At 49.8% G+C, this 27,776-nt stretch overlaps 1 protein-coding gene across 1 annotated transcript in view; it reads left to right on the top strand.

Moving 5' to 3' along the window:
* Nucleotides 1-19,148: 19,148 nt before the first annotated feature.
* ADGRD2 (adhesion G protein-coupled receptor D2) overlaps nucleotides 19,149-27,776 on the top strand; it is a 55,075-nt gene continuing 46,447 nt past the window's right edge. Inside the window, exons 1-5 of the mRNA XM_053373727.1 lie at nucleotides 19,149-19,321; nucleotides 20,000-20,074; nucleotides 22,964-23,027; nucleotides 25,502-25,723; nucleotides 26,278-26,916. Coding sequence (XP_053229702.1) covers nucleotides 20,003-20,074; nucleotides 22,964-23,027; nucleotides 25,502-25,723; nucleotides 26,278-26,916 — 997 coding nt within the window. The 5' untranslated portion in view covers nucleotides 19,149-19,321; nucleotides 20,000-20,002. The remainder of the gene's footprint in view (nucleotides 19,322-19,999; nucleotides 20,075-22,963; nucleotides 23,028-25,501; nucleotides 25,724-26,277; nucleotides 26,917-27,776) is intronic.

Here is a 27,776-nt window from a genome sequence, read left to right as displayed (position 1 = left end):
TCCACGATATTCTAATTTTTCGAGTTTCACCTGTATGCTCATACCTGATGATGTCAGGTGTGGGGGCAGGCAAAGGAACAGTTGCAAAGGAAGAGTGGGGAGCCTTAAAATGTGCTTACTATTGAGCCTTCGCAAGTAGGGCTTGTACTAAGGTTTCTTTTTTCAGGTGTGGTGCCAGATGCAAGCCCCCTGGGGACTGGCTAAGCTCACAAGCAGGGGCATCAGGCTCTGCTGGGCTCTCCCGGTGCAGTATGGCTGGATCTCAAGCCCCGCTGCAAAGGAAAATTGGTCACCTAATGCTGTGGTCATGCCAGGCGACTGCAGTGGTCTGCGGTGAGTGGGAGAGCTAAGGATCTGGCCCAGTGGGCTGAACATATCCCCCACCCGTGTGTTAATTGTTACTTGAGACAGGCTCAGCCAGGAAAAAAACTTTCTTTCCCACAACTCAAGATGGTGCAAGCCAGATGTGTATGTGAAAAGAAACATGAAAGTGGGAGACAGCTGTGTTTTGAGCCTTGAAAATAATAATAATAATAATAATAATAATAATAATAATAATAATAATAATAATAAAATTTATTTATACCCCGCCCACCTGGCTGAGTTTCCCCAGCCACTCTGGGCGGCTTCCAATCGAGTGTTAAAACAATGCAGCATTAAATATTAAAAACTTCCCTAAACAGGGCTGCCTTCAGATGTGTTTTAAAGAGAAGATAGCTGCTTATTTCCTTCACATCTGAAGGGAGGGTGTTCCACAGGGTGGAAACAACTTAGGGAAGTGCCTAGCAGGGAAGCAGCTGTCTGTTGCTCCACGCAACCTGCATATTTGCAGTGGAAAGTTAACATTACAAAACACCACGAGCCTCCAGTGACCCTCACCCTCCCACAGGAAGCCAAATTGAGTGATGTGCTACTGGAACTTCTCAGAAGCCGGAAAAATGGGGAGAGTGCCATCGTCTGCCTTCTTACCTGTTGGGAAAGGGGCAGAAATGCCTCCTTAGGAGGCCGCCGTCAGAGAAATGTGTGGTGTTGGGTTAGCCGATTTTACACCCTGGCCTTCTTAACAGGATGACGAACGGTGAAGGAGGCTGGCTTCAGTGGAAAGAAAGCTCTCAGAAGCCACTCTGAAGAGTTCTGCCCGTGGATCCCAAGGCAAGTTGAAGTGTCGCTGGATCAAGTTTATCAATGAAACTCCCCAAGAGCCCTCAAGCACCTATCTTGAAAGACCTACACTGGCTCCCAGTATGTTTCTGATCACTATTCAAAGTGTTGGTGCTGACCTTGAAAGCCCTAAACAGCCTCGGTCCTGTATACCTGAAGGAGCATCTCCACCCCCATTGTTCTGCCCGGACACTGAGGTCCAGCTCCGAGGGCCTTCTGGCGGTTCCCTCAGTGCGAGAAGCCAAGTTACAGGGAACCAGACAGAGGGCCTTCTCCGTAGTGGCACCCACCCTGTGGAACACCCTCCCACCAGATGTCAAAGAGAAAAATAACTACCAAACTTTTAGAAGACATCTAAAGGCAGCCCTCTTTAGGGAAGCTTTTCATGTTTGATGCATTACGGTATTTTAATATTTTGTTGGAAGCCACCCAGAGTGGCTGGGGAAACCCAGCCAGATGAGCGGGGGTATTAATAATAAATTATTATTATTATTATTATTATTATTATTATTAGTCTCATGCCAGAGTGCTGCTGCACCCCCTTTAAAGCCCGCTTCTGGTGAACCAGAGCAGCGCACGGAAATGGCGTTTACCTTCCCTCTGGAGCGGCACCTATTTATCTACTTGCACTTTGACGTGCTTTCGAACTGCTAGGTTGGCAGGAGCTGGGACCGAGCAACGGGAGCTCACCCCTTCGCAGGGATTTGAACTGCCGACCTTCTGAGGTTGGGGCACAACTGTTCTTGCTTCTGCAGTGTGAGAGCCAGTGGGGGGGGGCAACAGGGTCAGACAAGGACCTGGGAGGCCAAGGTTCAAACCCCAGCCTGGCTGTGAAGCTAGGTGCCTGTGGCCACGGGCCACCAGTCCCTGACTCTCAGCCTAACCTACCTCACAGGGCTGTTGTGGGAATTAAATTAGGAAGGGGAGAAACATGTTGCCCACCTTGAGCTCCCTGGGGAAACAAGTGGGATATAAATTTAGTGAAATAAATCATAAAGATACTGGGGACCGGCCAGAGGTGCACACACATTGCCACTCTGTGCTGCATACAGGGGCGTACGAAGGGGAGTGTGGGGCGGGTTGCCCAAGGCATCACTCTGGGGGAGGTGACAAGATGGCCCGATGGCTCCCCCAGCTGTGGAGCTGCCAAGGGCACAGGGGCAGTTATTATGGGCGCCACTTGCATGGCGACCGTACGGGCTGCCACTCGTGTGCGCTGTCCATACGGACATTGTGCGTGTGCCACCAGGCGGATCGCCCCACCCCTTGGCATCCAGCCCCAGGTGCCGCAGAGGGTTCCTCTGCCACTGGCTGCCCATGCCCTCCACAGCGTAGGTGGGGAGGTGTTAAGCCAAAGGTGCTGTGGGAAATGCGAGGTCTTAAGGAGGCAGGAGGCAGCATCAGGCAGGTGTTCTGGGAGGCAGACTCTGGAGGGAGACCTTTGAAAGGTCGTAAGCTGAGCAAAAGGGTGGCACTGTGGGTTAAACCACAGAGCCTAGGACTTGCTACTGTAAAAGGTTAAAGCTGTGCCAGTTTAACATATATTTAAGCCATAATATATATTTAAGGGACGTGGGTGGCATTGTAGTCTAAACCACAGAGCCTAGGATTTGCCGATCAGAAGGTCGACGGTTCGAATCCCCACGACGGGGTGAGCTCCCGTTGCTTGGTCCTTGATCCTGCCAACCTAGCAGCTCAAAAGCACAAAGTACAAGTAGATAAATAGGTACCACTCCGGCGGGAAGGTAAACGGCGTTTCTGTGCGCTGCTCTGGTTCGCCAGAAGTGGCTTGGTCATGCTGGCCACATGACCTGGAAGCTGTACGCCGGCTCATTCGGCCAGTAAAGCAATATGGGCACTGCAAACCCAGAGCTGGCCACGACTGGACATAACGGTCAGGGGTCCCTTTACCTTTAAGCTGAGCAAAAAGTACAGGGACATGAGAGTGGAGAGCGAAGTGGGAGGCAAGGTCTCGGAGAAGGGTAAAGATGAGGATCAGCTTGTCTTGCTGGGCTGGTGTACTGTAGCCCCATCATCCTTGACTGCGGGGCTGATTTGTATCCCAGCAACATCTGGAAGGGGCTACACAGGTTCCCCATCCCTACCACAGAACCACAACCAGCTTTCGCGGATGTTTGTAGGATCTCCTTGGAACACCTCCCAACACCAACACCTCTCCCCCCCTCCCCCAGTGCTTCGGCCCAATTCATATATTCCCCTTATTATCTTGGGGGGGGGGATCAATATGAAGGTCCTTCGAATACTTTCCAGTAATTAAAACTTGAATCTTATTGTATTAGCCAGATACATTTATATGTGGTGTTTGACCATGTTCCTCTTTCTTTGCATCAATTTTCAAATTCAAATTATTCCATTTGAATTTTTTTGAGGGGCGGGGTGTGTGTGAATTTTTTTGCAGAAATTGTAAATTTGGATTAAAAGGCTGGTGGAACATTGTGTGGGCAATGTGACAAACTTTTGTGCATGAAAATCACCAAGGCTGTCAGGAGGAAGCAGGTATCTCTCCCCCCCCCCCCCGAATTCTGTGGCCACTGTCAGGAGGAAGCAGGTGTGTCGTTCTCCCCCCCCCCCCCCACTGAGCATGCTCAGTCCTCCTCACTGGGCTGTTCTGGAATCTCCACTCCCATGATCTGTCCCCAATTTGTTTGTTTGTTTAGACCATTCTCCAATCCTTCAGTTTTTGCCAAGCAAGCCTGCTTCCTCCCTTTTACCTTTTTGGCAAAATAAGGGTCCAGGCTTGGATAATGAATTTGCCAGGATCCTGGGATGTGAAAGGTTTTGGAGGGTGGCTGGAAACTGTGACTCATCTTGCAGACATAATGGAACAGAGATGAGAACTCTGGATTTTTCAAACCGGCTGCCCGCGTTCCTTGGCTCCCTGTTGGCCACCATAAAGGTCTTTTCAGCCAGAGAGCGAGCGTCTACCCACACGAAAGGGCAGGAGCTGCACTTTTGAGCGCTGCCAAATAGCACAAACCCCACAAACAGAGAGGTGTCAAGAATCCACTGCTCTTTTACAACTGCAAACACTTTTGCTCTCTCATTTGGGATTTATCCAATGGATGGAGCTCTGGGGCCAAAACAGGCAACTAGAATTTCTTGCCCAACTTTGCAAAAATATAAATATATATATTTTCTGCACCACTTATTCTACCTTGCTTGCTAGGAAAGAGACACAAAAAGTAATGAAGTATTGAAGTGTCTCTGTGTCCCCCACCCCCAATTTCAAGCCCCCCCCCCGGCTTCTGCAGTTTCCCCAGGTAGTATCCACATAGTTCTGTGCCCTTAACAGCCAGAGCTTTGTTTTGTTTCAATACTCAGGAAGCTAAAGTTGTGCACTGATTCTCCCTAAAACTACCATGCTTTGCTTATTCTCTCTCTCTCTCTCTCTCTCTCTCTCTCTCTCTCTCACTCACACACACACACACACTTTAAATGGAGAATCTAAACAGTGCCATTCCCAACCCATTGCATTTTGGTGAATTATGTGCTATTTATATTTTATTTAAGAATTTTAAAACCACCTTTATTCAGGGATTGCTCAAGTGGTGTGCAGGAACAGAAAATAAAACATAATACAGATTGTAAAGTGGTATTAAAATAATAATAATAATAAAGCCGAGAATGTAAAACTGCATAAAAGTACTGTCTTTCCTACTTTAAAATGAAACTGCATTGCCAAGCTGTCCAACATGGGCTTGCAGAATGCCCCTGAGGTTTCCTGAGCCCTTCTCCTTTAATTAGAAGCTTCCTCCAGTCACTTCTGACCCTGTAATTGCTTCCTGTTCAGAATGGTCTGTTTCCATATTTGACTGTGTGTGTGTGTCCCTTTCTTAATTTATCTTTCTTTTTGACAATAGTGAAATAGTGCTTCTTTCGAAGAAAAAAAAGCGAGTAATTAAAGCCTAGTGATGTATGGATGTGAGAGCTGGACCATAAAGAAGGCTGATCACCGAAGAATGGATGCTTTTGAATTCTGGTGCTGGAGGAAACTCTTGAGAGTCCCACGGACTGCAAGAAGATCAAACCTCTCCATTCTGAAGGAAATCAGCCCTGAGTGCTCACTGGAAGGACAGATCCTGAAGCTGAGGCTCCAATACTTTGGCCACCTCATGAGAAGAGAAGACTCCCTGGAAAAGACCCTGAAGTTGGGGAAGATGGAGGGTGCAAGGAGAAGGGGACGACAGAGGACGAGATGGTGGGACAGTGCTCTCAAAGCTAGCAGCATGAGTTTGACCAAGCTGCGGGAGGCAGTGGAAGACAGGAGTGCCTGGCGTGCTCTGGTCCAAGGGGTCACGAAGAGGCGGACACGACTAAACGACTAAACAACAACAGCAAAGCCTACATCACCATGGGGATCAGGTACTGTATGATTAAGGGAAAATTCAGTAACACCATGTCCACATTGAGCAGGAAAGAATTAGAGGAGCAAACACTGCACGGAGGAAGCTTTTTACTAAAGTTGCAGGAGTTCTTTTCTAAATGAGATTTACTTCCAAGTAAACAGAGAATCATAGAATTGTAGAGCTGGAAGGGACCCTGGGGGTCCAGCCCCCCTTCATTGTATGATAGAAGTTCCTTAATCAGAGGACAAGCATTGCCAGGTAACACAGCACTATATTAAGTGACACTTGGAACTTTTTGCAGTCTGTTATGAATGCAGTGCCAGGCAGAGCTTGCATGTGGAAGCAGCCCTCGTGTGAACATGCCCAGCTGGAATTCCCCATCTGATTTGTGCCCTTCAAGGAGATGTAAAGATTTTCCATTCCAGTGGAATAAATGTTCGCATGTATTCGCTGCCCGCCCACCTTACTTAAACACAAGTCGGAATGTATTGATTCTTTCAGTTCTGGGGGAGGGACTATTTCTGCAAAGTAAAATTCATGTCTGGACACTGCCCAGGAAGGCTGTTCAGGGGTAGATGGGGAAATGAACAGACCTTGTGTTTGGCAACCTCTGACGGTTACCTCTGCTCCATGTGATCTCGAACTCCACCCCCCAAACTCTCATGCACCAGTCCATAGAAGTGGACGTATTTCCCTGGCAGAATTTTATTAAGCAGTGTACAGTGTTGCTTAACTGTAAATAGAGCCTCAAACACCTGACAAATAATGCAAAACATACTCTGAAGGTATCGATAATGATCAACGCTGAAAATGAGTTCACAGAAAAGCAAAGCAAATAAAACCCACAATTAAAAGTGTAAATTCTCAGCTAGAATTATAGATTAAAATGTGTGTCTGGGCTGGCACTGAAAAGGGCACAGGGGAGGCACCAGCCCAGCATCCACAGGCATGGAGTTCCAGAGGTAAGGAGCCGCCACACCAGAATATCAATTGTTTGCCTGACAATTGAAGAATGGCAACAGAAAGTATTGGAGTATGCGGAAATAGCAAGGCTAACTGGAAGAATCCGACAGCAGGACGATGAGAAATTCCAAAAAGAATGGTCCAAATTTATGGTATACTTAGAGAAAACTATACATAAATAAAGACACTCACAGGGCTGAAATAAAACTCATAACGTTTATTGTAAACATTTGGTTAGACCACAAGATGTAATGCTGTATTATAATAAGGAATGTATGCCTAAAGTATAATACAAAAATTTATTAAGGAATTATAGACACATAGAATGTATATATAGGAATCACGCTTAAGCAAGAGCAATGTAGAGAAGCCAGAAGAGGGGTGGAGGGAAGTTAATTAGGATAAGATATAGACTGAAAGGAGAATAATATTGTGCTGCATTGTGTTTAAGATATTTGGAAAAATTTAATAAAAATTATTGGAAAAAACAGAATATCCATTATTTGCGAGTGAGGAATGAACGTTATGCAGCACCTGTCAAAGTGCTGTTTCCACAGGTTGAAGTATTGGAGTGGCTGAGTGGGCAAGTATGGAGTGGGGCAATCCTTCAAGTCCCAGGCTGGACCAGATACCCTATCACAGGTAGTGAAAAAATTCTTAAGTCCTTCCCCTTTTTACTCAGAGCAGCCTGTGTGGCTTGGAGGGAGCAGGTATCTCTGCTGGGACAGAACATGCCTAATCCTTCTGTTGTTTACCACAATGTTGTTTGATTCCCATGCTGGTGGCCGTCCAGGGACCAGAATCAGAAACAGGCCTTACCTTCCTCTTATCCTGGTGCAAGTCCAGCTGCCTGCGGAACTCCTTGCCACAACTCCTATCAGCTCCAGCCAGCATTCCCAACCATCAGGGATGGTGGGATCTGTAGCCCAACAGGAAAGGGGTGGGTGCTTCTGACCTGGACCCTGTGATCCTCATCTGAGGCCCTTCTTTGTGTGCCCCCTCCATGAGAGGTCCAGAGGGTGGCAACAGGAGAACGGGGCCTTTTCTGCGGTGGGTCCTCACTTGTGGGATTCTCTCTCCAGAGAGGACCACCTGGTGGCTTTGTGACACACCTGTAGGCGCCAGGCAAAAACATTCCTCTTCTTCCAGGCCTTTGGCTAATTGTACAATCCATGGCCTTTTAAACTGTGTGTGTATGGGAGAGTTTATTGTTTTTTGCTGGTTACTCTGTTATGTATTAGGACGCGGGCGGCGCTGTGGGTTAAACCACAGAGCCAAGGGCTTGCCGATCAGAAGTTCGGCGGTTCGAATCCCCACGACGGGGTGAGCTCTCGTTGCTCAGTCCCTGCTCCTGCCAACCTAGCAGTTCGAAAGCACGTCAATTGCAAGTAGATAAATAGGGACCGCTCCGGCGGGAAGGTAAACACTGTTTCTGTGTACTGCTCTGGTTCACCAGAAGCGGCTTAGTCCTGCTGGCCACATGACCCAGAAGCTGTACGCCAGCTCCCTCAGCCAGTAAAGCGAGATGAGCGCCGCAACCCCAGAGTCGGCCACGACTGGACTTAACAGTCAGGGATCCTTTACCTTTACTATGTTATGTATTTTTGTGTTTTTATATTGTAAGCTGCCTTGTGGTCTTCAAGTGAAGGGCAGTATAGCAATTTAATAAATCACCACCACCATCTAATTATTTTTTCCAGTCTTATGTTCCTCAGATTTCCACATCAGTTTCCTCAAAAACAAGAAGTCCTAATGGGAAAACCTTGAATATAGACTTATGTGAAATGTGGCTACTGCAAACATGGGACTTAGATCTAATAGGCAAATTAATGGATAAGATGCACAATCGCAGAAGTAGCAAGCAAAACATTAAAAAGGATGCTTCTCAAAAAAAGGGTGGTTTTATTTTATTTCGTATGTTGTTGTTGCAAAGGACCTCCTGCAACTTAGGGACAGCTGTGGACAGATGTTTTATTTAATATTTGCTTTGGGTGGAGCTTGATTTTCCCCGAATAGTCTTTGTAACTGTTCTTGTGGGAGGGGCATTGATTTCCCTTTTGTTGTTCCATTGTGCAGTACCTGTAAAAGGCAGACCGTTAAAACAGAAGAAGAAGCTCTCATTAAACTCATCCATATCGAGGTACGCAGAGATATCATCGCCCCGTGACTGGAGAGGCTTGCTGACCTTCCTGATAAGCCTAAACTTAATGCTCTCCTCTTAGGCAAAGATCATAAGACAACCTGGATGGTCGGAAGATTCTGCGCCCAGATTTGCAGGCACAGACCATCCCCCGGAACAAATTACAGTGGTACCTCAAGTTACATACGCTTCAGGTTACATACGCTTCAGGTTACAGACTCCACTAACCCAGAAATAGTGCTTCAGGTTAAGAACTTTGCTTCAGGATGAGAACAGAAATTGTGCTCTGGCGGCACGGCAGCAGCAGGAGGCCCCATTAGCTAAAGTGGTGCTTCAGGTTAAGAACAGTTTCAGGTTAAGAACAGACCTCCGGAACGAATTAAGTACTTAACCCGAGGTACCACTGTAGTCTGTTAGGAAAACAGTCAAAGTGAGCCTCCAGGGTGATAGGGCCAATCTGTATGGTATCTCAAATTTTAAATTTTAGGTTCTCACGTGTCTATGCGTTTAACTTAACTTTAATTCTTAAGCTGTTTGCTGTATACTGTTTCAAATGCATGTTTTATCCTTGTGAAAGCTTTCTCATATGTGCCTTGCGAGCTGGTCTATGACCGTAATAAACAAACAAAGAAAGAAAGAAACGCACCCATATTTTCAGTGTGAATTTCTTCTACTATAGATTGTATGCAGCTTTGCCTGTGTGCTTATTTTCCCCTAAAACAATGCATTTCTGTATGTTACTTACGCATTTTTTGCTGCACATTACTTGGCTGGGGAAATACGCTGCAAGATTTGGAAGAGCTGCAAATTTCATAGGGCTGCTGTGTTTGGGTCCTCATGCTGTTTCAGAGAGTGCCGATTGAGGGAGGTTTGGCTTCGACTGTGCTCTGTATCAGATCTCCCCTGCTCCTAGCCATGCTGAGCACCTGGACATCTTCAGGCTCCCCTGAAGGAAATGGGTGTGGGTGTGGGTGTGGGTGTGATGGACTTTATCCCACTTCCTCTCCTTTCCATTTCTAGGCTACTTGCGCTTGCTAGAGGAGATGGCAGCAGAGGACCCTGTTCTGCCCAGCCTCTCTTCCTGCCCCCCCCCCGCCGCCCAGAAGCCTCTCTGCAGAATCAACAGCTGGCGTCCTGCTGTGCGGATGCACAATGGAGCCAGTCCCCACCAGACAATGTACCTGTCATGAGAAAACATAAAACTGGCAATTAATGGGAGGGCCTCTGAGCTGCGCTTTTCAGGCCGGACAATGAGGAGGGTCTGCGAAGGGAAGATTAAGCCTGATGCATCCATAGCAGCTTGTTATATGATGGGTCCCCAGCGCGGTTTGTTTTTGCAGAAATAAAACTCTCAATGAAACCTCATGCTTGGAGAGAGAGAGAGAGAGAGAGAGAGAGAGAGAGAGAGAGAGAGAACCAACCCTTCAGAAGAAGCGCCATGCTGGAAAACAGTATAATCTGTCCCCACTGCAGCAAATGGCAGGGAACTGTGTCCAGCTACACAATGCTCTGATACATAGATACATGGAGGCACAGGTCAATTCTGTGTCCAGGGCAGCTGTTTACCAGCTCCATCTGGTACGTAGGCAGAGACCCTCCCTGCCCACAGACTGCCTTGCCTGATGCATGCTCTGGTTATCTCCCGCTTGGATGACTGCAATGCACTCTATGTGGGGCTACCTTTGAAGGTGACCCGAAAACTACAACTAATCCAGAATGCGGCAGCTAGACTGGTGACTAGGAGAGGCCGCCGAGAACACATAACACCGGTCTTGAAATACCTACATTGGCTCCCAGTACATTTCCAAGCACAATTCAAAGTGTTGGTGCTGACCTTTAAAGCCCTAAACGGCCTCGGTCCAGTATATCTGAAGGAGCGTCTCCACCCCCATCGTTCTGCCTGGACGCTGAGGTCCAGCGCTGAGGGCCTTCTGGCAGTTCCCTCATTGCAAGAAGCAAAGCTACAAGGAACCAGGCAGAGGGCCTTCTCGGTGGTGGCACCCACCCTGTGGAACGCCCTCCCACCAGATGTCAAAGAGAACAACTACCAAACTTTTAGAAGATATCTGAAGGCAGCCCTGTTTAGGGAAGCTTTTAATGTTTGATGTATTACTGTATTTTAATATTTGGTTGGAAGCCGCCCAAAGTGGCTGGGGAAGCCCAGCCAGATGGGCGGGGTATAAATAATAAATTATTATTATTATTATATTACATGGACAGGACTCCAAGGGTGATATAGTCCAAACCCCTGCAATACAGCTAAAGAGTTCCTGCTTTAAAATCTCTAATGAATGAGAGTTCACCACCTTGGGAGATATCCATTCCACTGTCAGACAGCTCTTACCCTCAGAAAGTTCTTCCTAATATTTAGTTGGAATCTCCTTTCTTGTCCTCTGAATCCGTTGGTCCAGGTCCCAGGTCCAGGGCCCTGCCCTCTGGAGCAGCAAAAAGAAGCAGCAGCTTGCTCTGCCTTCATGGGACAGCCCTTCAGATATCTGAAGTCAGCTCTAACATCTCTCTCGGCCGTCTCTTCCACAGGCTAAACATCCCCACCTCCCTCAATTGTCCCTCCTAAGGCTTGGTTTCCAGCCCCTTGATCACCTACAACACCCTCCCTTTGCACATGCCCTTGCTCACTTGCCACTTGCCACTATGTGCTATGTACTGGCAAGGTTGGGTTTGCCATTATAAACCCAATAAAGGGATAGTGTTATTGCGATAGAGTTAGACTCCCAGATCCTTTTAGGCCCTCCAAGCTCAGCCCCAAAGCTCAAGAGGTGACTTTGGGTTAGCCACTTGTTCTTTTTGGCTTGCCTTACCTAGCGAAGGGGACACGGGTGGCGCTGTGGGTTAAACCACAGAGCCTAGGACTTGCCGATCAGAAGGTCGGCGGTTCGAATCCCCGCAACGGGGTGAGCTCCCATTGCTCGGTCCCTGCTCCTGCCCACCTAGCACTTAGAAAGCACGTCAAAATGCAAGTAGATAAATAGGTACCGCTCCGGCGGGAAGGTAAACGGCATTTCCGTGCACTGCTCTGGTTCGCCAGAAGCGGCTTAGTCATGCTGGCCACATGACCCGGAAGCTGTACGCCGGCTCCCTCGGCCAATAAAGCGAGATGAGCGCCGCAACCCCAGAGTCGGCCACGACTGGACCTAATGGTCAGGTGTCCCTTTACCCTTTACCTTACCTTACCTAGACAGCATCTTAAAAAGCGGAGGCATCACCTTGCCAACAAAGGTCCATATAGTTCAAGCTATGGTTTTCCCAGTAGTGATCTATGGAAGTGAGAGCTGGACCATAAAGAAGGCTGATCACCGAAGAATGGATGCTTTTGAATTATGGTGCTGGAGGAGACTCTTGAGAGTCCCATGGACTGCAAGAAGATCAAACCTCTCCATGCTGAAGGAAATCATCCCTGAGTGCTCACTGGAAGGACAGATCCTGAAGCTGAGGCTCCAAGACTTTGGCCACCTCGTGAGAAGAGAAGACTCCCTGGAGAAGACACTGATGTTGGGAAAGATGGAGGGCACAAGGAGAAGGGGACGGCAGAGGACGAGATGGTGGGACAGTGTTCTCGAAGCTACCAGGATGAGTTTGACCAAACTGCGGGAGGCAGTGGAAGACAGGAGTGCCTGGCGTGCTCTGGTCCAGGGGGTCACGAAGAGTCGGACACGACTAAACAACTAAACAACAACAACCTTTCCAATGTGCAGCTTGCTTTGCCACTTTCCGCCTCTGCATACCCCCTGCCCCAGCCGTGCCGCTGAGTCCTTCTTGCTTGTCTCTGTGGGGGGGGGGGGCCGTCTGGCGGCCTGGTTCTGCCCTGCACCAGGTTGAATGGCACATGGCGTCTGGGATGGTGTGAGTGCACAGGTGGCCTTGCTTCTAGGTGGCCCCATCCCCATCCATTGCACCTCTTGTGCCCCAAAACAAAACACCCTTTCAATTTGGATTTTGTTTCTAGCAGGTCATATTTCACAGGAATGACCCATTTGGGTTTCGCATAGATGGCCCCTTTATTGAGGATCCTAATTTGCTTGCAATATAGCTTTCATGGAGGTTAGATGATGTGTCTGATCTTTAATGAGCCTTCATTCTGATTTGTTTACAGGGCAACAGTAGGACAATGAGCAGGCTTCATTATTTGTTTGCTTGTTTTTCCTTACACTACTCAGGGAAATTCTCTATCACTTTCCTAACAGCAAAAGTCTGTGCTTTATCTGCTTTCATATTTTTTTTAAAGTGGGTGACATAGTGCTTTTAAATGGGGAGGGGGAGAACTATGTGTGCTGCCTTGGAGGAAAAGTGGGATAGAAAAGCAGTAAATTTAAAATGAAAATGTTTTTGTTCAGTCAAGCCTACCAGATATCTAGAATGCTGCTGGTGCTTTTAATTGACTGCTGGTTTTAACTGTTTGAATGTTTTAATTGTTTTTACTAATAATTTCATTGTTTGTTTTGTAAGCAGCTTTGAGGGCCTTGGTGGGGTTTTTCATACAATCAAGAGGTATATACATTTTAATGGAAAAAGGAATAAATAAAATGTCCAGGCTGTACATATGTGTAAACAAAACCATTCATCCTAAAGACACCACAGTCTCCGCTGACCCTCATTCGAGGGAAACTGACCCCTGGGTAAAATAGGAACCCCTGGAGTGTCTGCCACGCAGAGATTGGGGTTTTGCACCCCAAAACAGAACCACGCATGCTTCCAAACTACTTGGTTTTCTCCTGAAGAAGTGAAAAGCAGTCTGTGAGAATCTACCCACAACCGTGTGTGTGTGTGTGTGTGTGTGTGTGTGTGTTGGTGGCAGAGAGGGAAGAACTTTGAACTGCCTGCAATCCTTGCCTTGCATAGAGAGCTGCTGCTGCTGCTTTGAGATTTCTTTCCAGGTGACGCTTTGGGTTGCTGCTTGGGGCTATAACGCTGCCACAGAGTGATCCCTGGCTCTAATTAGCTGCTTTTCCTCCTCTGTGTCCTACAACGCAACACATTTGGGATCTGACTGTGGGGCTGCATTTGCACATGGTTCTTCCTCGCAGGGAAAAATAACTTTTCTTGTCCTGGAGAAACTGCGGCCACCTGTGCCTTTCCTCCCTACTGGACACCCACACATTGTCAGCTTGGGAGATTTTCCATTCCTTCCACGGAAGCTGTACGCCCCACATTTGTTGTTGTTTAGTTGTTCAGTCGTGTCCAACTCTTTGTGACCCCCTGGACCAGAGCATGCCAGGCCCTCCTGTCTTCCACTGCCTCCCGCAGTTTGGTCAGACTCATGTTCGTAGCTTGGAGAACACTGTCCCACCATCCCGTCCTCTGTCGGCCCCTTCTCCTTGTGCCCTCCATCTTTCCCAACATCAGGGTCTTTTCCAGGGAGTCTTCTCTTCTCATGAGGTGGCCCAAGTCTTGGAGCCTCAGCTTCAGGATCTGTCCTTCCAGTGAGCACTCAGGGCTGATTTCCTTAAGAATGGAGAGGTTTGATCTTCTTGCAGTCCATGGGACTCTCAAGAGTCTCCTCCAGCACCAGAATTCCAAAGCATCCATTCTTTGGCGATCAGCCTTCTTGATGGTCCAGCTCTCACTTCCATACATCACTAATGCCCACTTACTAGTCACATGCAAAGGAAGGGTGCTCCAGCCAGGTGTAACAGGAAGTTCGACCGGCTGGACCAACATTCCCTGCATGTCCACTCTAGCAAAACAGGTAATGTTGTCCTTGACATTACATCCCACACCTATCATGACCAGCTTGCAAAGTTCTGGGGCCAGAGGTGCTTGATGGAGCTGGACGGACTGAGCCCTGCTGCCTCCCATCTTTCCCTCTGCTGTAATGGCTGCACTCAGGTGACAACTATGAGGGAGAGGAGGTCTGAGTTTTGGCCCAAGATGTCAGCAGGGCGCAGGTTGCAAAAGGGCAGGACCCGTTAGATGGCTTCTGTCTCTCTGTCCCAACATAAATGAGGGATATTGCTTTAAGGTAAGGTTACCAGAGGACACGGGTGGCGCTGTGGTCTAAACCACAGAGCCTAGGATTTGCCGATCAGAAGGTCGGCGGTTCAAATCCCCACGACAGGGTGAGCTCCCATTGTTCGGTCCCTGCTCCTGCCAACCTAGCAGTTCGAAAGCACGTCAAAGTGCAAGCAGATAAATAGGTACTGCTCCGGCAGGAAGGTAAATGGCATTTCTGTGCGCTGCTCTGGTTTGCCAGAAGCAGCTTAGTCATGCTGGCCACATGACCTGGAAGCTGTACGCCGCTCCCTCGGCCAATAAAGCGAGATGAGCACCGCAACCCCAGAGTCGGCCACGACTGGACCTAATGGTCAGGTGTCCCTTTACCCTTTACCTTACCTTACCTAGACAGCATCTTAAAAAGCGGAGGCATCACCTTGCCAACAATGGTCAGGGGTCCCTTTACCTTTACCCTAAGGTTACCAGACATCCCCGTTTCCCAGGAACAGTCCCCAGATTTACAGATCAGTCCTCATGCAAAATCCATTGAAGTTGAAAAGTGTCCTCGAATTCATTGAAAAAAATCTGATAACCTTACTGTAAGGCTACTTCTCAAATGCCCACTTTGGGCTGCCCATCCATGCACTGCAGAGCCTCTTGTGAGGCACACCAGCCTCCCCCTCCCTCCCTGATGGGCTCTGGGCACCAGATTGCATCCCTGGAGCAGGAATTCAAAGAGCAAACAGGGACCTGAGTGACAACCACTGGGGATTGGCTGGCCCAGACAGCGGTTGCCAAGGGTTCAGAGACCAGTCATCTGTCGGAGGAGCCAAAGGCATCTGATTGGTGGCAGCTTTAGACTCTCAATGAGCCCAATCCGCCAGGACTCAGGAAGGCGGGAGGTGAGCGTATGGAAAAACAACAGCAATAATAACTCTTCGTAAGGCCAACCTGCTGACTAACTCAACAAGAATTCTTTAGTCACCTGTTTTTCAAAAGATTAAGGTGGCACCAACTCCTAGGGGCCCAGATCTCTTTGCCCCCCCCCCATCAGATTCAAGGAGGGCTCCCCCTCTGCTGGAAAGCACCAGGTGCCACTTGGCACTTACTCACACAATTGCCAGCTCCCCTCTCCCTCTTTCCTATCACAGCTCCGCTCTTGATATTTTAGAGGCTGCAGAGGCACCAGAGGTCCTCTTCATTTCAGATAGGTCTGCCTGATGTAGAGTTCAGAGTCTCTCTGTATCCTTCCATGACGGTGGTGCAAAAGATCCAGCTTCTCTCCCCCAGGCACTGCAGTCCTCCTGCAAAATCGCTTCCGCACATCAACTTAAAAACACACACACACACTGGCAACATAACACACTTATTGTTAGGTCCTCAGAATGTCTTTAATTCCAAAAATATTTTAATGCTCTTTTTTCTTTTTGCTGTATTTTGCTTGTTTATTTATTACATTAATAAAAAGGTAAAGGGACCCCTGACCATTAGGTCCAGTCGTGACCAACTCTGGGGTTCGGGCGCTCATCTCGCTTTACTGGCTGAGGGAGCCGGCGTACAGCTTCCGGGTCATGTGGCCAGCATGACTAAGCCGCTTCTGGTGAACCAGAGCAGCGCACGGAAATGCCGTTTACCTTCCCACCGGAGTGGTACCTATTGATCTACTTGCACTTTGACGTACTTTTGAACTGCTAGGTTGGCAGGAGCAGGGACCGAGCAATGGGAGCTCACCCTGTTGTGGGGATTCAAACCGCCGACCTTCTGATTGGCAAGCCCTAGGCTCCATGGTTCAACCCACAGCGCCACCCGTGTCCCAGTTACATTAATATACCACCTTTATCTTCCAAGGATCTCATGGTTCTCCTCCTCCCCATTTCATCCTCACAACATCCCTGTGAAGTAGGTTAGGCTGAGGGATAGTGAGTGGCCTCCTCTGGCTGGGCGCCCTGTCATCCTAGAATGGGGAACAATAGGCCTAGTGGAACTGTGTGTCTGGCTTTTGGCGGATGTTGGAAGCTGGAACAACAAAAGACTGTCTCTTGCTCTGAGCTGGACCCAAAGCTGTGACTTAGAAACCTAACTGGAGAATTAGGTTGGGGAATTAACTGGGCAAGCCCCTCCACCCTACACAATAGATTCCCCCAAAGCAGCCAGATGTTTCTCTGCAGCTTCCAAAGCCGCTGTCCACCCTCGCCATGCCATTCAGGTGGAATTGTTTCCTCATGAAGCCATCCACTAGTCGTCTGCAATGACTAAGGAAGGCAGCGCCACAGGTTCCCTCCCCCCGCCTTTCTTTCAGAGATTTATTGCTGTACTGGGGGGGGGGGCAGGGATCCGGAGGCCCAGAAGGACAAAGGCAGTTGCCCACCAGTCTGAGGGGCAGCACAAACATCCCATCCTCCGGGAGGAGTCTCAAAGGGGAACGTCTCCCTCAAACGGGGAATAATGTGGTTTGCCCGTGGGTTGGGGGGAGAAGCACAGCGCCAGCCACCCCTCTTTTTCTGAGCTGGCTGCTATTGAGCGGGTGGCAAGGGAGGCAACTGTGGGAAAGACAGAGACGGAGGAGACGGGAAATTCTTGGCGTTGGCCTTAAGGCATTCAGAAGTGTGTGTGTGTGTGTGTGTGTGTGTGTGTGAGAGAGAGAGAGAGAGAGAGAGAGAGAGAGAGAGAGAGAGAGCATTTTTATCAGATCTCTCACTTGAATCTGAAACTCTTGAGGGACCCTGTTTTCACACTTTTTAAACATTTTGAATGGAGCACTTGTTTAAAATCTCACCATTTTCATTTATATGGCATTGAAACGCTTTTATTACTGGGCTATGGCAAGAAGTGTTCTCTGCAAATCCAACCTTTGCGCTTTCTTTCTTTCTTTCTTTCTTTCTTTCTTTCTTCCTTCTTCTTCTTCTTCTTCTTCTTCTGGGTGAGGAGGTAGGTTGGGGAAAAGTTCCCCAAAACTTGAGAAATACTTCCCCAGTGTATATTCTTGCTTTCTGCCAGTGTCCACTGCTACTTAACAGGGACACCAAAGCTGGCATTTCCAAAGCAAGGCTTGGCCCCAGACAGGATCCTGCAGAGGTTTTTCAATGCAAACTGTTGCAGGCCACCCCAATCTACAAGTGATGAGAGAATCCAGGGGTTCCAGGTGCTTAGGCTGGTTTTGTTTCCCCAGAATGAAGGTCAGTGGAGACTGTGGTGTCTTTAGAACATATGGTTTTATTTACACATCTATGCAACCTGAGCGTAAGATGGAGGGGCTCGCAGAATTAACAGATCTTCCTTCTCCGTTATGTATGAGCAACTATCAGACAACTACAAAACAAAAGACAGTAATCAAAGCTTTTGATCCAGCCCAGAGCAAGCATGTCTCTAGGTCTCCAGCTTCCGTCCTGCTCCTAGCCCAGCTCACTTACATACAACTCTGGCTGTTGTTCTAGGTCATGGGGGTGGACGAAAGTGTGGGAATGTTCAGGGATGCAGGAAAGGAGAGGATATATTGTCTGATTATAGCCTTTCCAACTTGTGTTAACAAGTTCACAATTTAGCAGAGTAACATTCCCTTTTTTTAAAACTCAGCGGATGCATTTGCTCAGGCTCGCTAAAGCCTCTGTAATAACTGTTCTGGTATTTTCCCCTTATTCCCTCCTAAAAGATAAGACATGACACAGTATTCTATAAAAGTATAAAAAGGTTTACTCACGCATCATTCTGTTCACAATTGGATCCCAGAAGGCAGACTTAGCTTAGAAAAGTAACATATACCTATCAGTAAAGCGAGATGAGCGCCGCAACCGCAGAGTTGTCCGTGACTGGACCTAATGGTCAGGGGTCCCTTTACCTTTTAGTACTTTTGTTAGGTGGGGGCAGAACCGATGTGATTGGTCAGTTAGTTAAGCATTTCTATTGCTTTAGAAGAGTTTGGATTTGATACCCCGCTTTATGACTACCCGAAGGAGTCTCAAAGCGGCTCACATTCTCCTTTCCCTTCCTCCCCCACAACAAACACTCTGTGAGGTGAGTGGGGCTGAGAGACTTCAGAGAAGTGTGACTGGCCCAAGGTCACCCAGCAGATGCATGTGGAGGAGCGGGGAAGCAAACCCAGTTCACCAGATTATGAGTCCACCGCTCTTAACCACTACACCACGCTGGCTTTACTTGCTCTAGAAGGGGGGCAACTGCCCCACCCATCTATGCCCATGGCCACCTGTCAGGGATTCTTTAGCTGAGATTCCTGCATTGCACAGGGTTGGTCTAGATGACCCTTAGGGTACCTCCCAACCTCACAATTCTAAGGTTCTCTGAAATCTCTCCTAAGCCCCTGTCATGGCTCTTTAAAAACGACTTCATTAGTGGGGAGAATTTTTAGGGCTTTTCTTCTTCAAAACAGCGCCGAGAACGGGGGCCTGAGAACGGGCTGTCCTTCCATCTCTCCCCCCCCCCTCCGACTTTGGGTGAATCATACTCCCCCTCCCGGGCTTGGGCCCTTTCCCAGAGAGAGGGAGGGTGAGGCTTTTGTGCCCAGGCTGGGCGGGGCTCTGCCGGCCCCCTTTGGGCAAAGTGCCTGAGGAGGGGGCGGCGGCGGTGTAGAGAGCAGAACTGGCCTCTCTGGGTGCGCCTCTGCTACAGCAGTTTGCATCCCGGGCGCTTCCCCGCTTTCAGGACCTTCTCTGCTCAACAGCGCAGTGCGCTGAGTGACACCGACCATGAGGGTGGCCGGGCCGCCTCCCCGCTCCCAGGTGGACAGGTGAGTCGGGGATGGGGCGCTTGGGGGCGTCCTGGGGGCGCTCGCCTCCCTGTATTTCCATGCGCCCCCACGGAGTTCCCTGTGCTTCGACGGGTCGGGCGCTGTCGGGGTTTAAGCAGAGGCTCTGCATGTTCGGAAGAGCCGAGGGGCGGCCGGCCGCCCGCTTTAAGGGCCCTTCCGACGGCCCCCTTTGCGCAGCGCCGGGCACACGGTCCTCAAAGCAGTCGTCGACCGTGGCGAGTGAGGAAGGATAACGCATAACCCACCTCCCGGGGCGCTAGAGTTGTGGGGAGCTGTGGGATTCCAGAGCCCCAGGAAAGATGGACAGGAGACACTTGGGCGGAATCAAGCTTCTGTTCAAGGGCCAGCGGCTGCCCTCCACTGCCCGCGAGGTGCCAACCGCTGCCTAGGAAGAGTGAAGCAGCCCAGGTGGCTCAGACAAGCGCGCCAAACCACATTTAGAAAGGGCCGCGGGGGGTACGCTCTGTTGGCAGGTTCTCCATCTTCCAGAGAGCTCTGAAACTGAGCCTCTCTGGTGCATTTGGGTCGCCTCTTGCGTTTTGAGACCTGGGTCCACCGAGACAGCACCCCTCCCCCCTCCCTGGAGCCCAGGTCCTTCTCCCCTTCTGTACAGCCTCGGGGTGCCCAGAGTTAAGGGGTTTTCTCTCCCTCACGCAGAGAATGAAATCTGGCAAGCTGGTCGGTATGGTCTGCAGACTCTCGGCGCCTGGCTCTCTGCTTCTCGGACTGCTGGTAAAGTTGCTGGAGGTGGTCGCGGGGGGGCAGGCAGGCGGCGATCCTTTTGCCCAATGGCTGGGTGGGGGCACCGGTCTCCCGTTCAAGGCTCCCGTGGGTCACGGACTGGACCAATTCGTGAAGTGGTGGACTTTCAGGGGCCCTTCTCTGCCTCCACAGCTGGAAGCAGCAAGGATTCTGAATTTTAGTTGCTGGAAACTACGGGAAGAGAGAGTGCTCTTGCGCTCCGGTCCTGCTTGCAGGCTTCCCGCAACAAGAGGCAATGGGTTGGTCACTGTGAGAACAGGATTGCTGGTCTAGATAGTCCTCCTTTGGCCCCTCCTCATGCTCTGATGTGGAATGCGGGTGGGTTAAACCACAGAGCCTAGGGCTTGCCGATCAGAAGGTCGGCGGTTCAAATCCCCGCGACGGGGTGAGCTCCCGTTGCTCGGTCCCTGCTCCTGCCAACCTAGCAGTTCAAAAGCACGTCCAAGTGCAAGTAGATAAATAGGTACCGCTCCGGCGGGAAGGTAACTGGCGTTTCCGTGCACTGCTCTGGTTCGCCAGAAGTGGCTTAGTCATGCTGGCCACATGACCCGGAAGCTGTACACTGGCTCCCTCGGCCAATAAAACGAGATAAGCGCCCCAACCCCAGAGTTGGCCACGACTGGACCTAATGGTCAGGGGTCCCTTTACCATGCTCTGATGTGGAGGTTTGGAGGACGGGTAACAACCAAGACAAAGCTTGCCTGCCTTAAAGGTCAACAAATGTTTGCCATCAACCTCCAGAGATTCTAGTCTGCAAAGGCTGCAGTTAAGTCATTCCCGGTCTTACTGAGTGGGGTGAGGAGGGGTCTTCTAAGGTGCTTATGTGTATTACCTTACTTGCTTCAAAAAATATTTTTACTACATTTATATCCCACCTTTTTTCTCCATGAACCCCAAGGAGGTGTCCATGGTCCTCCTCTTCCTATTTGAATCTTCACAACAGCCCTGTGAGGTAGGCTAGGCTGAAAAGCAGTGACTGGCCCAATGTTCCTCAGTGGTTCTGCCCTACTTTCCAAAAAGCGCTTTGCTGTCCTTACTCTTTGCATTCATGTCCCCCCAAGGCCCTCATCCACAAAACAGCCCTGCCAGGTAGGCGAGGCTGAGAGGCAGAGACTGCCCCCCCAGGGGAGCTTCATGGGGGAGCAGGGCTCTGAAGCCTGGCCTCCCAGGTCCTTGTCCGACCTGCTAACTGGCTCCCTCTGCGGAGTGGGGCCCTGCCCCTGCATGCCTGCCCCAGATGCTGACCCACAGAAGCTGGTGTCCTAATAAATTTGCCCATTAAAAAAGCTGCAGCAAGGGACTGTTTTTGCCACAGCAGATAAAGCCATAAATCTTGGACAGTTTATCAACCTGCGTCCCCAAGTGCTGTTCAGCCCTGCGGATTGGAGAGCCATGGCTCTGTCCTGTTCACACAAGCACTTAGCCGAGTGAGGCACAAGTCTAGAAGGCAGGGGGCAAAGTTGTGACTCGGAGGAACAATCTGAAAGTCTTGTGGAACCATAAAGGCCAAGAAATTTATTGCTGCGACTCCAGCTCACTTTGCCAGGTGCCTGAATTGAAATCTTAGTTGGCGGAAGCAGTATGGTGGGGGCAGAAGGGCAAGGAGATGCAAGAATTAGTCAGTGACAATTAAGGCTTAAAGGTAAAGGTAAAGGGACCCCTGACCGTTAAGTCTAGTCAGGGGTTGTGTGCTCATCTCACTCTATGAGCTGAGGGAGCCGGCATTTGTCTGCAGACAGCTTCCGGGTATGTGGCCAGAAGGACTAAGCCACTTCTGGTGAAGCAGAGCAGCGCACGGAAACGCTGTTTACCTTCCTGCCTGAGCAGTACCTATTTATCTACAGTGGTACCTCAGGTTACATACGCTTCAGGTTACATACGCTTCAGGTTACAGACTCCGCTAACCCAGAAATAGTACCTCGGGTTAAGAACTTTGCTTCAGGATGAGAACAGAAATTGTGCTCCAGCAGCGCGGCAGCAGCAGGAGGCCCCATTAGCTAAAGTGGTGCTTCAGGTTAAGAACAGTTTCAGGGTAAGAACAGACCTCTGGAATGACTTAAGTACTTAACACAAGGTACCACTGTACTTGCACTTTGACGTGCTTTTGAACTGTTAGGTTGGCAAGAGCAGGGACCGAGCAGCGGGAGCTCACCCCGTCACAGGGATTCGAACCGCCAACCTTCTGATCGGCAAGCCCTAGGCTCTGTGGTTTAACCCACAGCGCCACCCGCATCCCTTAAATACATATTAAGGCTTAAATATATGTTAAACTGGCACAGCTTTAGCCTTTTACAGTAGCAGGTGGGTGATACTTGACCTGGAAGCCACTGAAGGACACTTTGCTCAGAGGCACTTCATTCAAAGCATTTCCTTCAGCACTTTCATTGACCATATTGATGAGGGCTAATCTCCTACCCATCCACAAATAAGGCAGTGCACTGTAATGGTTAGAGTCTTGTACTATGACCTGGAAGACCAAGGTTTGAATCCCCCTGCTCTGCCATGCAGCTCACCTGGGGACCTTGGGCCACTCCCTGCCTCTCAGTCCAACCTGCCTCACAGGGTTGTTGTGGAGATGAACTGAGGAGTGTTGGGTAATATACAGGAAAAAGTGGTATAAACATGCAGTAAGTAAGTAAGTAAGTGAGTAAGTAAGTGAATGAGTGAAGGAAGGAAGGAAGGAAGGAAGGAATTGCCATTGCTGTTCACCCATTCCTTTGCCATGCAGATTGCTGGCTGATGACTGAGAGGATGGGGGAAAGTCTCCACCAATGTCTCTTCTGTAAGGGGGAGGGGGTGGTACTGGTCTTACCTGGGAGAGGCCTGCTCCAAAACACAGCAGCTGAGTTTCCTTCACAGGTTGGCATTCTCCCGAGAAGCACACTGGCGTTCGCCATACCGGCTGAAAACCGCACTGCAAGGGGTGAGTATCCTGATTTGTGCTTCTGTGCGTTTATTTGCAGAAGTCAGCATCCAAGTTCCTCATTGGGGCAAGACATTCTGAGCACGGGGCACCAATTCTGGCCCAACTGCACCACCTACCAGTTAATTTCCAGGGCCCAATTCAAAGTGCTGGTCTTGACCTGTAGGACCAGCTCAGGACCACAGTACCTCAAGGGCTGCCTCTTCCCATATGAGCTGACCCAGACCTTGTGATGGACACTTGAGGCCTTTCTCCAGGTGCCACCTCCATGGGAGCTCTGGAGGGTGGCAACAGGAGAACAGGGCCTTTTTGGTGGTGGCTCCCTGTTGGTGGAATGCTCTTCCTGGGGAAGCCTTCATTTCATATCCTTGGTGCTGGACAAAAACACTACCTATGAACATTTAGAACGGGTGGGATGTTTTAATGTATCCCTCACTCTCAGTTTTTATGTTAGGTAGGTAGGTATTTTTTTCTGGTAAATCACTTTGTTATTGCTATGGCAAAAAAAAATGACTAATGCATTTAATTTTTTATATATAATATCGCTTCTCGGCCTTTTGGCTAAGATCAAGTGTATAATATTTGGGCCTGGAATCCCCATTGTGTGTGCACTGCAGGAAAGTAAATAATAATAATGATAATAATGATAATTTATTTATATCCCACCCATCCGGCTAGGCTTCCCCAGCCACTCTGGGCAGCTTTCAACAAAATATTAAAATACAGTAGTGCATCAAACATTAAAAGTTTCCCTAAACAGGGCTGCCTTTAGATGTCTTCTAAAAGTCTAGTAGTTGTTCTTCTCTTTGACATCTGGTGGGAGGGCGTTCCACAGGGAGGGTGCCACTACCGAGAAGTCCCTCTGCCTGGCTCCCCATAACTTGGCTTCTCGCAGTGAGGGAACCTCCAGAAGGCCCTCGGAGCTGGAGCTCAGCGTCTGGGTAGAACAATGGAACGTGGAGACGCTCCTTCAGATATACTGGACCGAGGCCGTTTAGGGCTTTCAAGGTCAGCACCAACCCTTTGAATTGTGCTCGGAAACGTGCTGGGAGCCAGTGTAGGTCTTTAAAGACTGGTGTTATGTGGTCTCGGCGGCTTCCCCCAGTCCCCAGTCTAGCTGCCGCCTTCTGGATTAATTGTAGTTGTAGTAACAGACGCATAGTTGTCAATCTGTAAGGGACCCAAATGGCCACCTACTCTGGCTCCCTGCAGTGCCAGCTGCAGGACAGGGCAGAGGAGAAACATCCTCCCTGAACTGGACAGTGCCGTCCATGAGAGGCAAAACCAAGTCCGGGTTTGTATGCCATGTAAAACTCACGTCCAGGTTATTTCTCAGGGGCTACCAAAGCCCGCTCTGTTTTGTTTTTGACTGAGAGAAGTCCATTTTCATCCAAGCGGGTCCTTATATTACATTAAGAATTTGGAGTTTGAGTTTTCATCATCCCTCCTGACCCTTTTTTCCTTTTAAGAATAATAATAATAAATTTTTATTTATACCCCGCCCTTCTCGGTTCAAAAACTGGGCTCAGGGCAGCTAATAACAAATTTAAAACACTTAATTATAAAAGCAGCATAAAATACAGTATAAAAACATGAATAACAATAAAATTCAAAAATCAAAAATAAATTTAGAGGAAATAAGCATTAGATAGTCACCAGGGCTAGCTGGCTGAATTGGTCCTACTTGGGCCAATGAGGAGGCCAGGGGAGAATTAGCTGTGGGGTCTCAGAACGGCTAATCTTCGTAAAAGAGGATGGGGAGGAAAGAGAAGGGAAATAAAAGATCAGGCTGAATTCAAATTAAAGGCCAGGCGGAATAGCTCTGTCTTACAGGCCTGACGGAAGGAGGTTAAATCCTGCAGGGCCCTGGTCTCCTGGAAGAGAGCATTCCACCAGGTCGGAGCCATCACTGAGAAGGCCCTGGCCCTGGTTGAGGCTAGTCTGACTTCCTTAGGGCCTGGGACCTCTAAACTATGGTTATTCATGGACCTTAAGGTCCTCTGCGGGGCAGACCAGGAGAGGCAGTCCCGTAAATACGAGGGCCCTCAGCCACAAAGAGCTTTAAAGGTCAAAACCAGCACCTTGAACCTGACCCTGTACTCCACCGGGAGCCAGTGCAGCTGGTAAAGCACTGGGTGAATATGCTCCCATGGCAGGGACCCCGTAAGGAGTCTCACCGCGGCATTCTGCACCCGCTGGAGTTTCTGGGACAGTTTCAAGGGCAGGGACTATCTTGGTTTTTTCTTGATTTGTTGGCCACTCTGGAAGTTTTTTCAGCTGAACAGCAGGGTAAAAGCACTTTGGATAAAACGAATGATAAAATGATGCCAGCCAAGGGACTTCTGGGCCGAGGAAGTTGAACTCTCTTCCATCCCAGAATCCTAGAATCAGAAGGGACCTGGAGGGTCATTTAGTCCAACGCCCTGCAGTCACAGCAGCTACTTTATCTTTCCCTCCCTGTGGTTCCCCTACAGATCCTGGCTCCGTCCCCCGGATCATTGAGATGCTGGGAGACGTGTATGAATACGTGCCCATCCTGCAGGACTGGTGGCATGCAGACGGGTACTGCCAGCAGCGCTTCGCTCGGTTGCCATCTGAGCTGGCATCTCTTGGGGAGAAGCTGCAGTCCCACCAAGTCCAGAGCGCAGTCTGGCTGGATGACCGGGAGGTGTTCCTGCAGAAGCAGAAGCAGAGGCGTGAGTAGAGATACGCTGCCCTATTGAACCTAAGATAAGCCTGCTAGATCAGGTAATGGCCCACCTGGTCCAGCAAGCGGCTCTCACAGCACCATGTGCACCTAGACGCCTGTGGGAAACCAGGGAGAAGGACATGGGACCAGAGGCCTCTCCCTCCCCGCCTGCGGTTCCCAGAAACTGGTATTCAGAAGAATGGCTGCCCCCAAGCGTGGAGGGCAGAGCACGTGTGATAATAAAACAGAACTTTAAAAGAGGCCACCCACATCAAAACAGTAACATTCAACATCCAACGATAATCAATAAAACAACGGCAAGCCACAGTACATAGAACAATACAATACACATTGAGAAGCAGAGGGTAGAGCAAGGCAGGTGGAAAGAGGCCTTGCCTGATGGAGTCTCTCCCCTCACAGTTCTTCCTTCAGGACCAGCTCCCTTATGAGGACTCCCAGGGTTGGAGGGTAGAGCAAGGCAGGCGGAAAGAGGCCTTGCCTGATGGAGTCTCTCCCCTCACAGTCCTTGGTCACATCCCCCTCTCTCTCCCCCACCCCCAGGAAACATCTCTGCACCAATCCTGGTCTTCAAGAACAAAACGGACACCAAGTTTGTGAAGGTCTTAGCTGACTTCCCAGAGATGCCTGCCGTGAGTGCCTGCGCCCACGTCCAGTGGGACCCTGAGGCTGTGGAGATCTCCACTGTCTTCTCCTACGCGGTCCCGGCTTTCATCAACGAGTTCCAGCTGCGTGGCTTTGTCGACGAGGATGGCTTTGTCCGGTTTGCCATCATCCTCCATGGGCACCACTCCCCGTACCTGCCCGTTTTCCGTGCCGATGGGCAGTGGCACCACTTCTGTGTCACATGGCAGCATCAGAATGGGGCATGGGCCATCCACGCTGACGGGAAGGAGAAGGCCTCCGCCACAGGCCTTTCAGCCTCCCATGCTGTGGATGGCCACGGGATGTTCATTATCGGGCAAGACCAGGACTCCCTGGGTGGGGCCTTCAAGGAGAAAGAGTCCTTCAGCGGGAACCTCACTGGTTTGCATGTTTGGCGGAGGGTCCTCAGCAGGGAGCAGGTGGAGAAAGTCCGCTCCTGCATCCCTATCCAAGAGAGCCTCCTGTTTGCCTGGAGCAGCGACATCCTAGAGGTGGAAGCCAGCATCCAGCAGGCCACAGTGCAGCTCACCTGCCCAGGTAAAGCGCTCTCGGGTTGTGACTGCACCAGCCGTCTGAATCTGGTCTGTGATGAGCTGGTTCATTTGCATGTCCCTGTTTTCAGTTGGTGTGGCTGGTTATTTGCCTATATTGGATGGGGGGCAGGGGAGGAAGTTGCCCCCAGGACAGGGGTGGGGATCCCTGTGGCCTGCAGACCGTGGCCAGTGATGATGGGAGTTGTAGTCCCAACTGGAGGGCCACAGGTTCTCCTCCCTGGTTTAGGAGGCATCTTGGGCTGGAAGGGCTTTGAACTCTCTTGGGTCTCCAGTTCTCACCATTGCAAAATGGGCTTGTTGAGGTAGGTAGGTAGATACCTGCCGGGGTCTTCTTTCTCCAAAGGTTGAAGAAGTCCATGGCGATCAGGTTGTGTGACTCGGCTACCTGCAAGTACACAAATGGCAGAGTGTATTTTGAATAAACTGTGTGAAGCAGGAGCAGATGGCAGGGAGGGGCGATACCTGCGACCAGACCTCATGACGACTGAGTCAATGCCACTTACCTGGAGGCAGTGGGGAAGGGGAGGGGTGGCAGGTAGATGGGGCAAACGCATCAACAGGAGAGCTGGGTGGAATTAAGATACTTTATAAGGACCTAGTAGCAGCGAGTTCCTGGCGCTGCCTGGGAGTTTTTAAAACTAAAAATAGCGTGATTTGGGACCCATGACACCAAAATTGGGTAAACTCATGCCAAAGTCGCGTTTTGGTCTGATGTCTTGATTCAAAGCGGCACCTAGAATCCAGGACGTTGGCAGAGTCTGCCAACTCCGCCCTCAGGAAACCCCCTGCCGAATTTGGTGATGATGCTTCGAGGGTTGGCCCGACCTATAGAAAGCAATCAAA

Source organism: Podarcis raffonei, chromosome Z (genome assembly GCF_027172205.1).
Source record: "Podarcis raffonei isolate rPodRaf1 chromosome Z, rPodRaf1.pri, whole genome shotgun sequence".
NCBI lineage: Eukaryota > Metazoa > Chordata > Lepidosauria > Squamata > Lacertidae > Podarcis > Podarcis raffonei.
This window is presented reverse-complemented; position numbering and strand designations above follow the sequence as displayed.